The sequence below is a fragment of the Notechis scutatus genome, chromosome 4 (assembly GCF_049901735.1).
Source record: "Notechis scutatus isolate UNSWTSFEM ecotype Mainland chromosome 4, rNotScu1.2, whole genome shotgun sequence".
NCBI classification, from domain to species: Eukaryota; Metazoa; Chordata; class Lepidosauria; order Squamata; family Elapidae; genus Notechis; species Notechis scutatus.
In genome coordinates, this window is record NC_142012.1 from 81,048,508 (window position 1) to 81,061,834 (window position 13,327).

General features: G+C 40.9%; 1 protein-coding gene across 2 annotated transcripts in view; it reads left to right on the top strand.

Annotated features, from left to right (window-relative positions):
- Nucleotides 1-13,327, top strand: part of PPIF (peptidylprolyl isomerase F) — a 99,074-nt gene that overhangs the window by 20,267 nt on the left and 65,480 nt on the right. Inside the window, exon 6 of one of the 2 annotated variants that reach the window (XM_026678377.2) lies at nt 1,113-3,277. The exons of the other annotated variant lie outside the window; for it this stretch is intronic. Within the exon in view, the coding sequence (XP_026534162.2) occupies nt 1,113-1,245 (133 nt within the window). The 3' untranslated portion in view covers nt 1,246-3,277. Of the gene's footprint in view, nt 1-1,112; nt 3,278-13,327 lie in introns of those variants that run through there. 2 annotated transcript variants of the gene reach the window in all.

Genomic DNA, 13,327 nt, shown 5'->3' on the forward strand with positions numbered 1-13,327 from the left:
ATTTTCGGGGAAATGGTACAAAAAGTCCAATTCACGAAGAATAATTCAGTTGATAATGATAATTATGGTGATTAAACTAACTTTCCATTCTTCAAAAGCAGTACGCCCTAAAATCACAGGCCTGGCTAATGGGATTTCTGAATCTATCCAACTGCAACTTTTGGAGTTTGAATGCTGGATTAAAAATGAATAAGGCTGCTTGGGAGATAACAGGAGAGAAGAATATTTTTTTTCTGAGGATTTGCCAGCCTGTATCCCAAACAAGGACCTGAATTTGCTTGCTTTACATTGAATGTAAAACTTTCTTAAGGACAGCCTCTAGGGATCTGTGGTGCTGTAAATGAACAATAATGCATCTTTGCTAGAATTACACTTTTTAAAATTTCATTTACAAGCAACAACTACCATCCTATTTTGAACAGGCTTCCATTTGCTGTGCTGTTCCAAACCATGTTATATATCACTGCTTTCTGGATGAGGCTTGCTAATTCTAGCATGCTGCCAAGTGTGGTGAAACTTTCTTAACCCATCTTAGTTCAGCTTTTATCATGCGGTGAATAGTTGTTTAAAAAAAAAATCAGGAAAATTACAAAGAGTTTTACAAAGGTTACAAAGGTGGACCATTTTAAAAATTTTAACATGCTGTCACAGAAGTAGCTTCACAGTGCTTTAAACATCAACATTAGCTATATGAAGAATGGTTGCAGGAATTGGATATGTTTAGGCTAGTGAAAGAAAGAACTAGGGGTACATATGATAGCAGTCTTCCAATATCTAAGAGGTTGCCACAAGGAAAAGGGGATCAGCCTATTTTCTAAAGCACCGGAAGGCAGGAGAAGAAGCAAAATGGGTGGAAATTCATCAAGGAGAGAAGCAACCTGGAAATAAGGAGGAACTTTCTAACAGTGAGGACAATCAACCAGTGGAACAGAAGTTGCCTCCAGAAGTTGTAGGGGCTTCATCACTTTTTCAGAAAAGTTTGGACGACCAATTTGAAATGGTATAGGGTCTTCTGCTTGAGCAGGGGGCTGGATTAGAAGACCTCCAAAGTCCCTTCAAGCTCTGTAATTCTGATATTTTGTTATTTGTCTGTTATTTTGTTTGTATTGCAGGCTGGATGGAAAGCATGTTGTGTTTGGCCAGGTCAAAGAAGGAATGGATGTTGTGAAGAAAATTGAAAGCTTTGGGTCAAAGAGTGGAAAGACTTCAAAGAAGATAGTCATTACCGACTGTGGCCAGCTGTGATCATTCAACCCCGTCAAGATGTCTTCCCTGAAGAATCAGAGATGCAGAAAAGAATGCCTCAAAACTATTGACTTAGAGATTTCTCAGTTAATCCCCTTGGACGCCGCTGAAGTACATGAAGAAGTCCAGTTGTCATTTGAACCACCTCAAACTCTTCATTTCAATAGCCTTGTATCACTTTTTAAATACCCTAATTAAATTTTCTATCCATAGTAAGCCTGAACATGTGAGAACCATAGCTAGCTGGATTGTATCAAAAGGTTATCCTGCTGTTGGTTAAATTGATACTTGAATTTTTCCCCATTTCAAGTCAAGGTAGGATTGTGTAGGCCATTAAGTGAAGATGGCTTCCTAGTAGCATCTTCCCCTTTAAACCTCAAACACAAACTCTTGAAAGAATATGTTGCCTTTCAGTTGAAGCTCTTCATGTTTCTGTGGCTTGAAGACTGAAGAACCCTCCAAGCCGCAAACATGGAATTCATGGATTTCCTACAGTTTGTCTGAAACTATGCCTGTGCCTGGATCATAATAAGAACAAAACAATGTATGTTTAGGCTGCTTAGAATGTAGCACTTGCAAGGAATGTGCTGCTCCTAGAATCTGGATTTAGGAATATGGTACCGGAACAAATAGAATATTTTTATTAACTTGCAAAGAAAAAAATTGAGGTTACTTATTTCAGATGCAACTATGAATTCAAGCATCAGGGAAAACTGCGTATATCCACTGTTGTAAATATAGCACGATAGCTTGACCGATATGCTCAACGGTATATTTCTCCTCTTACAATTCTTTATCAGAACCAGCATTTGGATTGCATTTTGCTTCATTTAAAAGTAGATTAAAGACCTGCCAGGCTGCTAGGCATAGCTTTGAGACTGTAAGTAGATGAACTGGATCACTAATTTGATTATTTACACTCTTAACTTGCCACACCCAATTAAAACAGAAATTCTAAACCCAGACAGGTTCGTTGGTTTATACCGTGAGCAGTGAATTCCACAACAGATTTCCCATCTTCCCTTTTTTTAAAAAAATTAATTCAGATTACTGTCCTAGATCTCCACATTCAGTTTCACACCATAGATGTAGCAGGTGGTTAGGGCTGGTGATCTCCGTGCTTGGTACCACTGTCTTTATCTCAGGAATCTAAAGGTAGGGTGTGATTTCACCAGAATCCTACAATGATGGAATTGTAGTCAGGGCAATAGGAAATAGAAAATAACTCTTTATCTATCCTTGAATGTTTGGGAGTTTTATGAGGAACTTGGAACTGTTGACGTAAGCAGCCATCTTGAATTCTGCTGAAGGCATGCTGAAAATACCCACGCTGTAGTCTGTAACCAATTGCACATGTCTCCGCTATGTGAGCAGAGTTAAAAATTGAAGCCAGATATCTGTTGTCTTTTATCAGACCTTGAAATGTGATGATCCTTTTTATGTGAATTTGTAACTCCGTAATAGTCATTTCACTGAAGGTTGAAAACGCTGCCGTGAAACAGGTACCCTCGATTTAACGGCCATTCGTACAGTTCAAAATGGTGGCAGCAGTGCTGAATAAAGTGACGTCCAACCCATCCTCCCCAGTTGCAGCCGTCACGTTATCCAACGCCACCCCCACCCCCACATATGATAGTGGCAACTCCCTCATGTACAACGGTTGCCGTGTCTTGCACTTTCACGATCACAGTTGGCTTCCAACAACGTCAATGTGGGAGCCTGCAAGGAAGGTTGTAGATCACAATCCCGTGAGGTCTGGCTTCACAACTGGCAAAAGCCGGTCACAAAATGAGGTGCAGTCACAACAAGTAACACCACAATTTTTTTTTTCCTGGTCTCCCTTGTGGTCGTTGGTTGAGGCCCTTTATACGGAAGAGTCTAACAACAAATATGCTATCTTGACATGATTTTCCCCGTTCTTTGAAATGTTTTTTGAACTTGTTAGCTCATGTTCTTTATCAGTAATAAATGGTATTTTTTTATAACATGTTTGTTTAAGTGTGTAATATATTAAATACCTTTGATAGGAGAAGATGGTTTTATGTCTTTCTTGGGTTAAAGAGGAGTTCCTTAGTCCTGTAAAGAAATGCAAAAGCAACTTCTTGTTTAAGATTATTTATATTCCTTGCAGAGAGCTGGTCCTTTTCATCCTTTTAGAGAGGCATTGAGGCCACTTGGAGGTTTGTCTGTATCAGAATCATCTGAATAGTGCAAATGGGTGTGGAGCCTTCTTGGAACTGCTAAAAGGACTGTATTGTAGACTGGAGATACATGATGTCCTATCCCTCCCCCTCTGTGGTGAGAGGGCTGTTCAGTTTTGACATAGATGGCCTCTTTGACTCCTCTTTCAAACAGTGGTCCTCTCTGCCCAAAATGTGGACTTTGCTGTCTTCCAAAGAGTGGCCTTTATTTTTCAAATGCATGTGGGCTGCTGAATCTTGTCCTGATGGGTTTGTTCTCCTATGTTGTGCCATGTGTTTGTGAAGGGGTTGTTTTGTTTCCTCAATGGACAAGATCTGTGAAGTCAGCATTTTCTATTTTTGTCTCAGTGTAGATTTTATAGGTTCCGTAATATGAGAGAATATGTGTGCAATTTGGCAGCAATGTAAGTACATACCTTCTCCTTCCATTGACCTTCTGAGGTAAGGGTATGCATGCATTGTGAGGGATTAAAGTGACATATAAGACTTAGAAACTTTTACAGCATCAGAGCTTGCTAGTTGCTATTTTAGGTATTAATTTTGCTTTCTTGGAGTAACTGTGACCCTTATTAACTTTTACTAAAGAAGTAAATGTTCACACTGCTTTCTAATGAAGTGTGACTTGTGACATTTTCTGGCCTGGTGTTTTTCAACTTTAGCATTTTAAGAGGTGTGGACTTGGACTGCCTGGAGAATCCTGGGAGTTGAAGTCCATGCAACTCAAAAGTGGCTAAGATTGAGAAATGCTAGTCTAGGCTAATTCTTCCATACACGAAAGCAAGTAGGAACTACAACTAAGTCCTGTTAATCATAAAAGGTGCTATAAGCACCTTCCAATACCAACATTGTATTGTTTGTATGACTCTGGAAAGAGTGCAGAGAAGAGCAACCAAGATGATTAGGGGACTAGAGACTAAAACATATGAAGAATGGTTGCAGGAACTGGATATGTCTAGTCTAGTGAAGAGAAGGACCAGGGGAGACAGGATTAGCAGTCTTCCAACATTTGAGGGGCTGCCACAGAGAGGAGGAGGAGGAAGGGGTTTAAGCTATTTTCCAAGGCACTTAAAGGCCGGACAAGGAATGATGGGTGAAATCTGAACAAGGAGAGATTCAACCTGGAAATAAGAAGAAAAAAATTCTGATAGTGAGAACAATCAACCAATGGAACAGAAGTTTCCTTCAGAAGTTCATCACTGGGAACTTTCAAGAGACTGGACTGCCATCTGTCCGAAATGGCATCTCCAGCTTGGGTGAGAGGTTGAACTAGATGATCTATAGGGTCCCTTCCAACTCTTTTATTCTGTTAATTCGGTATGTGTGTATGTGTACAAACACAAGGATGGAAGTATTTATGAAGTGAAGCATAATTTCTCTAGCTGTAGCGAGTAGAGATTTTACATGGGTGTAGCCCTCTTCTGCCAGTAGATGGTGCCATAAGAATGGTCTTAAGCTCATCAGTTTGACAAGTGGAGACATAACTAGCTTTATTTTCTGAACACCGTTCCTCAAGATCCAAATGCAAAGCCCGGTGTGATTTCTGCCAAGAACCAAACTGTGATAAAAAAAAAAAAAAAACATGGCTTCAGGGAATGAGATGATGCAGCCTCATTTGGTGGAAGAAGCAGAGATCTATCGATAGATCAGCTTTCTCTATTGTGGAGCTCCCATATCTGTGGGGGGCTGCAGCTCACAGTTGGTACGACCAGCTCAATTCTTGCTGCTCTTGAAGGAAATATGCCACTTGCTCCTTGGGGAACCTCACATTCAAAATTCCTTTATTTTGACTACCTGTTCCTGGTTGACCAGGCTGCTGACCCCAGCTAGGCAACTCCAGCTAAATTCTGAAAGCTAGACATGGTCTAGATTTTGATGGAATACCACCATGAAATGGCGGTAAACTAGGAAGAAGCAAAAGAGTGGCAGAAGTGGGCAATGACAAATTGTTGTGCTGGAGTCAATAAATCTACGTGGTTATATTGCGCAAGAAGGAGCTTGGCCCCAAGAAAACTTAATGCGTGTGGTTGTCCATTTTGTGACACTTCTCAGAAGATGTTCTCAGAAATGGAAGTGTGCTTTTAAAAATAAATATTCCACAAATGTCTAGTATAGAGGCTACGATCCTTTAAGAGTGTATTTCGAAAGCATTTCTAATACTGTATATAATCTCTCTGAAAGAAACTTCATAAAGTATCAGGAGTATAAAAGTCTACAAAATAAAAAACAAACAAGCCCCATTTTCTTCAATATCCTACTAATGGAAGCAAAAAAAATCTTACAAAAAGGTTTCTGACTCTTCTAGTTTGAACAGTTTGTCCTGACAATCCTGCTTCCTTGGAGTCAGGCAATGGGCTTCTGTGAACTCTGGATGGTTTTTTCTTGTCTTAGGTAATAATCAAGGCTCAGTTACACATTACACATAGGCACCATAATTGGAGAGAGGCCAGCATAGAAGAACTTTCAGAATGGACTTGTCAATATTTATTCACCAGCTCTTGTCCAACATGTAAACTCTGAATTTGCCTTGTCAATGTATGTTTGCCAGCAGTTTGATCTTCAAATATAAGAAAATAACAGAGTTGGAAGGGACCTTTGAGGTCTTCTAGTCCAGCCCCCTGCTCAAGCAGGAGACCCTACACCATTTCAGACAAATGGCTGTCCTGTCTCTTCTTAAAAACCTCCAGTGATGAAGCACCCACAACTTCTGATGGGAAGCTGTTCCACTGGTTGACTGTTTTCACTGTCAGAAAAGTTCTCCTTAGTTCTAGGTTGCTTCTCTCCTTGATTACTTTCCATCCATTGCTTCTTATCATGCCTTCAGGTGCTTTGGAAAAAAGGTTGACCTCCCCTTCTTCGTGGCAGCCCCTCAAATATTGGAAGACTGCTATCATGTCACTCCTTGTCCTCCTTTCACTAGACTAGACATATCCAATTCCTGCAACTGTTCTTTATAATCTTTTAGCTTACAGCCCCCTAAATAATCTTTGTTGCTCTTCTGTGCACTCTTTAATAATAATCTGCATGCCATTGAAAAATTCACCAATAAAAGCAATGCATATGGATACAGAGAATGCCTATCCTGAATTTTAGAGTTTCATTAAAGGGGGGGAAAAACCCACAAATTCCTGTCAACCGGGGAATGCAAGCATACGAATCAGTTCAGGTATTAACTTGGCTAGAATTTCAAAAACATCTGAGCACTCCGGAACATGAATTTGAAGACCTGGTTAAGAATAATTTCACTACATGTTCTCTTAAGTAATTCTAAAAATTTACAATATTGTATTTTCACACTGGGGCATTTGGTTGTATAGATTTGGCTGCTAATTAATGCCACGGATTGGTGGGGAAATAAGTTTGCCTAAGAAATGAGGATGGCATTTTTAGGAGCCATGGTGGCACAGTGGTTAGAATGCGGTATTGCAGGCTAATTCTGCCAATTGCCAGCAGTTCGATCCTTGCCAGCTCAAGATTGACTCAGCTTTTCATCCTTCCGAGGTGGGTAAAATGAGGACCCAGATTGTTGGGGGCAAGAGGCTGACTCTGTAAACTGTTGAGAGTGGGCTGGAAAGCACTATAAAGCAGTATATAAGTTGTAAGTGCTATTTCAATTAAATTTGCCTTTTAAAAAAAGGACTTTAAAAGATTAGTGGGGAGCTTTGAAAGGACAGCTCATTTTGGAGATGATAGTTCTTTGCCTCTGAGATAGATTGAGACATCAATGAAAATATCCAGTTTTTTGTTTTACATTTGTTCCTAATTGAGCGTAATCCCAGTTTTGCTCTTGGGGATATGTTCTACATATTTTTTTCCGGAGTAAATGTTTTTCAATCTCCCTTTCCAAGAGAGATTATAGAGCTCAACCCTTTGAGACAATGAGCAGAAGTAATCATTCCTAAATGTGCGAGCGTTTGTGTTGTTTTAATGTGTTGGTGTGTATTTTAAAGTAAACTGTGAAGAGACTGTTGTAGTTAGCATGACTCTGCTTCAGAAGGCAACCTGGTTCCAGCGTGAAATAATAACAGCACATTTAAGAAGGACAAGTTATTGCATTTTTAACTCAGTCGTATAATTAAAACCTTTTCTGCGCTTCGAGAAGCAAGATCAGCAGATAAAATAGTTCACTTTGAAGTCGTGTTTCTTAGCTGAAGTATCCTAGCCATTGTGTGTTTTATTATGAATTATGAAAGAGTTTGGGGAGGGGAAGAATTCATTTCCCCCACAGAGAATCCTGAAATATAATCCGTGTTTCTTTAATAGCGCCAGTGATTTATCTTGCAATTAACTTTGTACATGTTGGGTTCACACACAGTTGCAGTAGACCAAAGAGACTGTTCAGAGAGCATCTGGTTTCTATCTCTAATCACATCATCACATGTGGCTGGCGAACCCCAGTTTGGGGCTGGTCTTGTCAAACTAGGATCAGCTGCCAGTCATCTGTCAAATATTTGCTGAGGTAAACCCATCCTGTTATTTGCCTGCCCTGTTTTGCAAAAAACAAACAAACAAAGAACTGGATAGAATTAAAACAGGGAGAAAAAAGGAAAAAAATGGAAATTTGACATAAGGTTTCGTGCATGCAGATTGTGCATAGTGTGTGAAATATTGCTTGTGACACATTGACCACTGGCTGAATCCATCCCCCAGATGCTAAATATTAATAGATAATCATTAAAGAAATGCTTGGTTGTTGAAGGGCTATTTAAGCTCTAATATTTTAATCATATGAGCCTATGACAGAAATATCATGTTGACCTTGAATCATCTTGTCCCACTTGTCACCAGTGTCCTATCTACTTGAGATAGACCATCAATAAGTCATGCTTAGATACTTGGTTCCTATGAACGAGACAGATTTGGTTCTTAATTCTTCTCAAATTACCAAGGCAGGGATGTCAAAATATGGCACTGATGAGGCCACTCTTGGAATACCGCATCCAATTCTGATATAAACACAATGCTGAGACTCCAAAAACAGTACAGAGAAGAGCAACAAAGATGGTAAGAAGTCTGGTGGTTAAACCTATGATGAACGGTTAAGGGAACTAGGTATGTCTGTCTAGCTTCTCAGTCATCCAGGTCATGGTTGTCCCAAAACTGCTTTTTTTCAAGAAGCAACTGGACTTTCTGGTTTTTCCTTGAAGACATTTTGCTTCTCATCCAAGAAGATTCTTCAGCTATCATTCTATGGACCTTCTCCTTCAGGTCATGGTTGTCCCAAAGGTGATTTTTTCAAGAGGCAACAGGACTTTCTGGTTTTTCTTTGAAGACATTTTGCTTCTCATCCAAGAAGATTCTTCAGCTATCATTCTATGGACCTTCTCCTTCAGGTCATGGTTGTCCCAAAGGTGATTTTTCAAGAGGCAACAGGACTTTCTGGTTTTTCTTTGAAGACATTTTGCTTCTCATCCAAGAAGATTCTTCAGCTATCATTCTATGGACCTTCTCCTTCAGGTCATGGTTGTCCCAAAGGTGATTTTTCAAGAGGCAACAGGACTTTCTGGTTTTTCTCTGAAGACATTTTGCTTCTCATCCAAGAAGATTCTTCAGCTATCATTCTATGGACCTTCTCCTTCAGGTCATGGTTGTCCCAAGGGTGATTTTTCAAGAGGCAACAGGACTTTCTGGTTTTTCTTGAAGACATTTTGCTTCTCATCCAAGAAGATTCTTCAGCTATCATTCTATGGACCTTCTCCTTCAGGTCATGGTTGTCCCAAAGGTGATTTTTCAAGAGGCAACAGGACTTTCTGGTTTTTCTTTGAAGACATTTTGCTTTCATCCAAGAAGATTCTTCAGCTATCATTCTATGGACCTTCTCCTTCAGGTCATGGTTGTCCCAAAAGTGATTTTTCAAGAGGCAACAGGACTTTCTGGTTTTTCTTTGAAGACATTTTGCTTCTCATTCAAGAAGATTCTGCAGCTATCATTCTATGGACCTTCTCCTTCAGGTCATGGTTGTCCCAAAGGTGATTTTTCAAGAGGCAACAGGACTTTCTGGTTTTTCTTTGAAGACGTTTCACTTCTCATCCAAGAAGATCTGAAAGAAGAATAACCAGAATGTCCAGTTGCCTCTTGAAAAAGCATCTTTGGGACAGGTATGTCTAACCTATTGAAGAGAAGGATTGGGTTGACCTGATAGCTGTCTTCCAATACTTGAGGGGCTATTACAGAAAGATGGGGATTGATGTATTCCTCAAAGCACCAAGGGAAGGACAAGAAGTAATGGGTAGAAGCTTGTTAAAGAGAGATCCAAGTTAGAAGTAAGGAGAAATTTTCTGACCGTGAGGACAATTAATGAGTGGAACAACTTGCCTCCCGGAGTTGTGGGTGCTCCCTCACTGGAGGTTTTCAAAAAATAAACTGGGCAGCCATTTCACTGAGATGGTGTCAGATCTCCTGCTTCGAGCAGAAGACCTCCAAGGTCCCTTCCAGCTTTATGATTCTATAGTTCTAGTTCATCAGGTCAGGGAGAAAACACATACTGTTAAGTTTGAATTGGATCTATTCTTAGTTAGGTGCTCCTTTTCTTTATTGCTTAGTGTATGGTGCAACCACAGAGAGCCAGTTGGGTGTTGTGTTTAAGGTACCACACTACAAAACAGGTGACTGTGAATTCTAGTCACAGCTGGTGATCAGTCCCTACCTCTCTTAGCCCTAGGAGGAAGGATTCTTTGAAATATTTTTTTTTTAAAAATCTGCAAGAGATTGTCTAGTTGCCAAGAATCAGCGCTGACTTGAAAACAAGCCCCTGTCCCCCCAAATCCGAACAGCCAGGCCCATTGGATTCATCTCCAGATTAAATTAATGTGTGGATGCAGACAACAGATTAATTAAGTTATTAAACTGAGCAGCTATCGCTTAACTCCTGACACGCAATGGGAAATTATTCTAATGCAATTCAACCAGGATAAAGTGTTGGGAGTAGCAACAGCAAGCAGGGATGTGGTGGCTCAAGTGGCTAAGACACTGAACTTGTCGATCAGAAAGGTCGGCAGTTCGACGTTTCGAATCCCTAGCGCCGCATAACAGAGTGAGCTCCCATTACTTGTCCCAGCTTCTGCCAACCTGGCAGTTTGAAAGCACGTAAAAAATGCAAGTAGGAAAATAGGGACCCCTTTGGTGGGAAAGTAACAGTGTTCCGTGCACCTTCAGCGTTTAGTCATGCCAGCCACATGACCATGGAGACGTCTTCGGACAGCGCTGGCTCTTCGGATTTGTAGCGGAGATGAGCGCTGCCCCTCTAGAGCTGGAAATGACCAGCACTAGAACCTTTACATTTACCTTTTAGCAATAGCAATAGCACTTAGACTTATATACCGCTTCACAATGCTTCACAGCCCTCTCTAAGCAGTTTACAGTCAGCCTCTTGTTCCCCCAACAAGCTGAGTCCTTGTTTTACCCACCTCGGAAGGGTGGAAGGCTGAGTCAACCTTGAGCCTAGTTGGATTCAAACTGCCAAACTGCAGGCAGCCGGCAGTCAGCAGAAGTAGCCTGCAGTACTGCACTCTTAACCACTGCACCACCTTGGCTCTTAATGAGGAGTATTCCTTCTTAAGGAGAACAGCCGCAATTTATCTGTGATGTGGGCTGACATTTCCCTCTTTTTGGCAGTCTGAGCTAAGTAGAGAGAGAGAGACCGGAAATAATTGCCCTTAAGAGTTGCATATATCAACTTGCATCGACCCAAAGAAGATATTTTATAATAAACGAAACCACTGGTTGTAACGAAGCCCAATGTCCTTTCGCGGTGGTAGGTTTTGCAAACTTCACTGAGAGCCCTTTGTCTCTTTTTGCAAATGGGTGCGTGTCAAGGCAAGAGAAATTGTGCACCTGTTTGGCACCATTTCTCCCCCCCCCCCCCTTCTGCCACTACAGTACAAAATGTCCCTGTTTCAGTCACATTTGTGCAGAGCAGATGAAATATCTTCCTAAGTTGTGACTCAAGAGATTTGACTCGAAAACAACACTTGCTGTCCTAAAACAATATCCATTCATCCTTTCTTTTTGCAAGGATTTGAAAGTAAAAAAAAAATAATTACACTTATAACACAATTGCTTCAGGCAAGTTTTAAAGGAAAGAGTAAGCAAAGCAAAATGCAGGATTATTATTATTGTTGTTGTTTGTTTGTTGTTGTTTGTTGTTGTTGGTTGTTGTTGGTTGTTGTTTGTTGGTTGTTGGTTGTTGGTGTTGGTTGTTGGTGTTTTTGGTTGTTGTTGTTTGTTGTATTCGCACAGTCAGCCAGGTGTTCAGAACTGGATTTGGCATTTTTGTCTACTTATCAAGTCCTTTGGAATAGGCAAATCTGGATGTTTGATGGTGTTACAGAGATCGCCGCAGGATGTTGCACGTCAAGCTGCCTTCTGCAATTGACTGATGGCCAATTTGTCAAAGCCTCTGATGGTGTTCAAGTGGTGCTCCAGTTGTTTTGGGACCGCTCCCAAGGTGCCTATGACAATCGGTACTACCCTTGCTTGCCTTTGCCATAGTTGTTCTATTTCTATTTGTAGGTCTTTGTATCTTTGTACAGTTACAATGGTTGCCATGTCCCGGGGACACATGATCCCCTTTTGCAACCTTCTGACGAATCATTGGGAAGCCAGATTCACTTTACAACCCCTTGTTACTATCAACGATGGCAAGGAAGGTTGTAAAATCAGGCAAAACCCACTTAACAGATGTCTGACTTAACAACAGAAATTTGGGGCTTCTCAACTGTGGTTGTAAGTTGAGGACTACCTGTAATATACATTTGTTTAAGGAAGAATGTTCAGGAATTGATTCGCAACTGGAGTTGTGACATTACTGCACTTTTTAAGGTTAGGTGAAGGCTGAAAGCTTTGAGAGAATCATAAAATCCCAGTGCTGGACGAGACCTTAGAGGTCTTCTAGTCCAGCCCCCTGCTCAAGCAAGAGAACCTATACTATCTCAGACAAGTGACTGTCCAGTCTGTTCTTAAAAATCCCCAGTAATGGAGCACCCATGATTTCTGAAAGGAACTTCTGTTGCACTGGTTAATTGTCCTCACCGTTAGGAAGTTTCTCCTTAATTCCAGATCGCTTCTCTCCTTGATTACTTTCCATCCATTGTTTCTTGTCCTGCCTGCTGGTGCTTTGGAGAATAGGTTGATCTTCTCTTCTTTGGGGCAGACCCTCAGATATTGGAAGACTGCTATCATGTCACCCCTGGTCCTTCTCTTTGTTAGACTACACATACCCAGTTCCTTCAACCTTTCACCCTAGGTTTTGGTTTGGCCTCCTGATCCCTTATCATCTTTGCTTTCCTTTCTTCTCTGTGCTCTTTCTAACATCTCAGCATCTTTTTTTTTAATTGTGACCGAAGCTGGACAGATGGGGAGAAGAACAAAATATTTGAGCAAGAATAAAATGTTCCCAGGTTCAGAAACTGAACAGTACATGTAGTGCTTCAAAAGTGAAGGAGGTACAGTTGTTACCAAACGCATTGGGGACATCTGGAGTATATATGCAGGACGTGGCCAAGGGGGTATTTATTTGCTGCCAATCATATATAACAGAGGACAATGCAAGATTCCCTGCTGTCTTGGGACAGACTGACCTTTCCCTCTTTGATAATTGGCTTACATTTAAAGAAAAAAAAAATGACTTAATAATGCTGGTTGCATAATTAAGATTCCCAGGAAAGCGGGCTTGTCTCTCATGCTTACATTCCAGTTGATGTATTGGGAGTTTTAGTTTTGGAAATGGAGAGGGCCTATTTTTTTTCCCCTCCCCCTGGGACATGGATTTATGTCTGAGCTCATTTCCACCATTATGTTGATACTACAAGGGTTGGTTGACTCCCTACCCGTTCGGCATGGTTCACATGAACCAGTAGCGCCAAGGATCAGCTGGGAGCGAACCG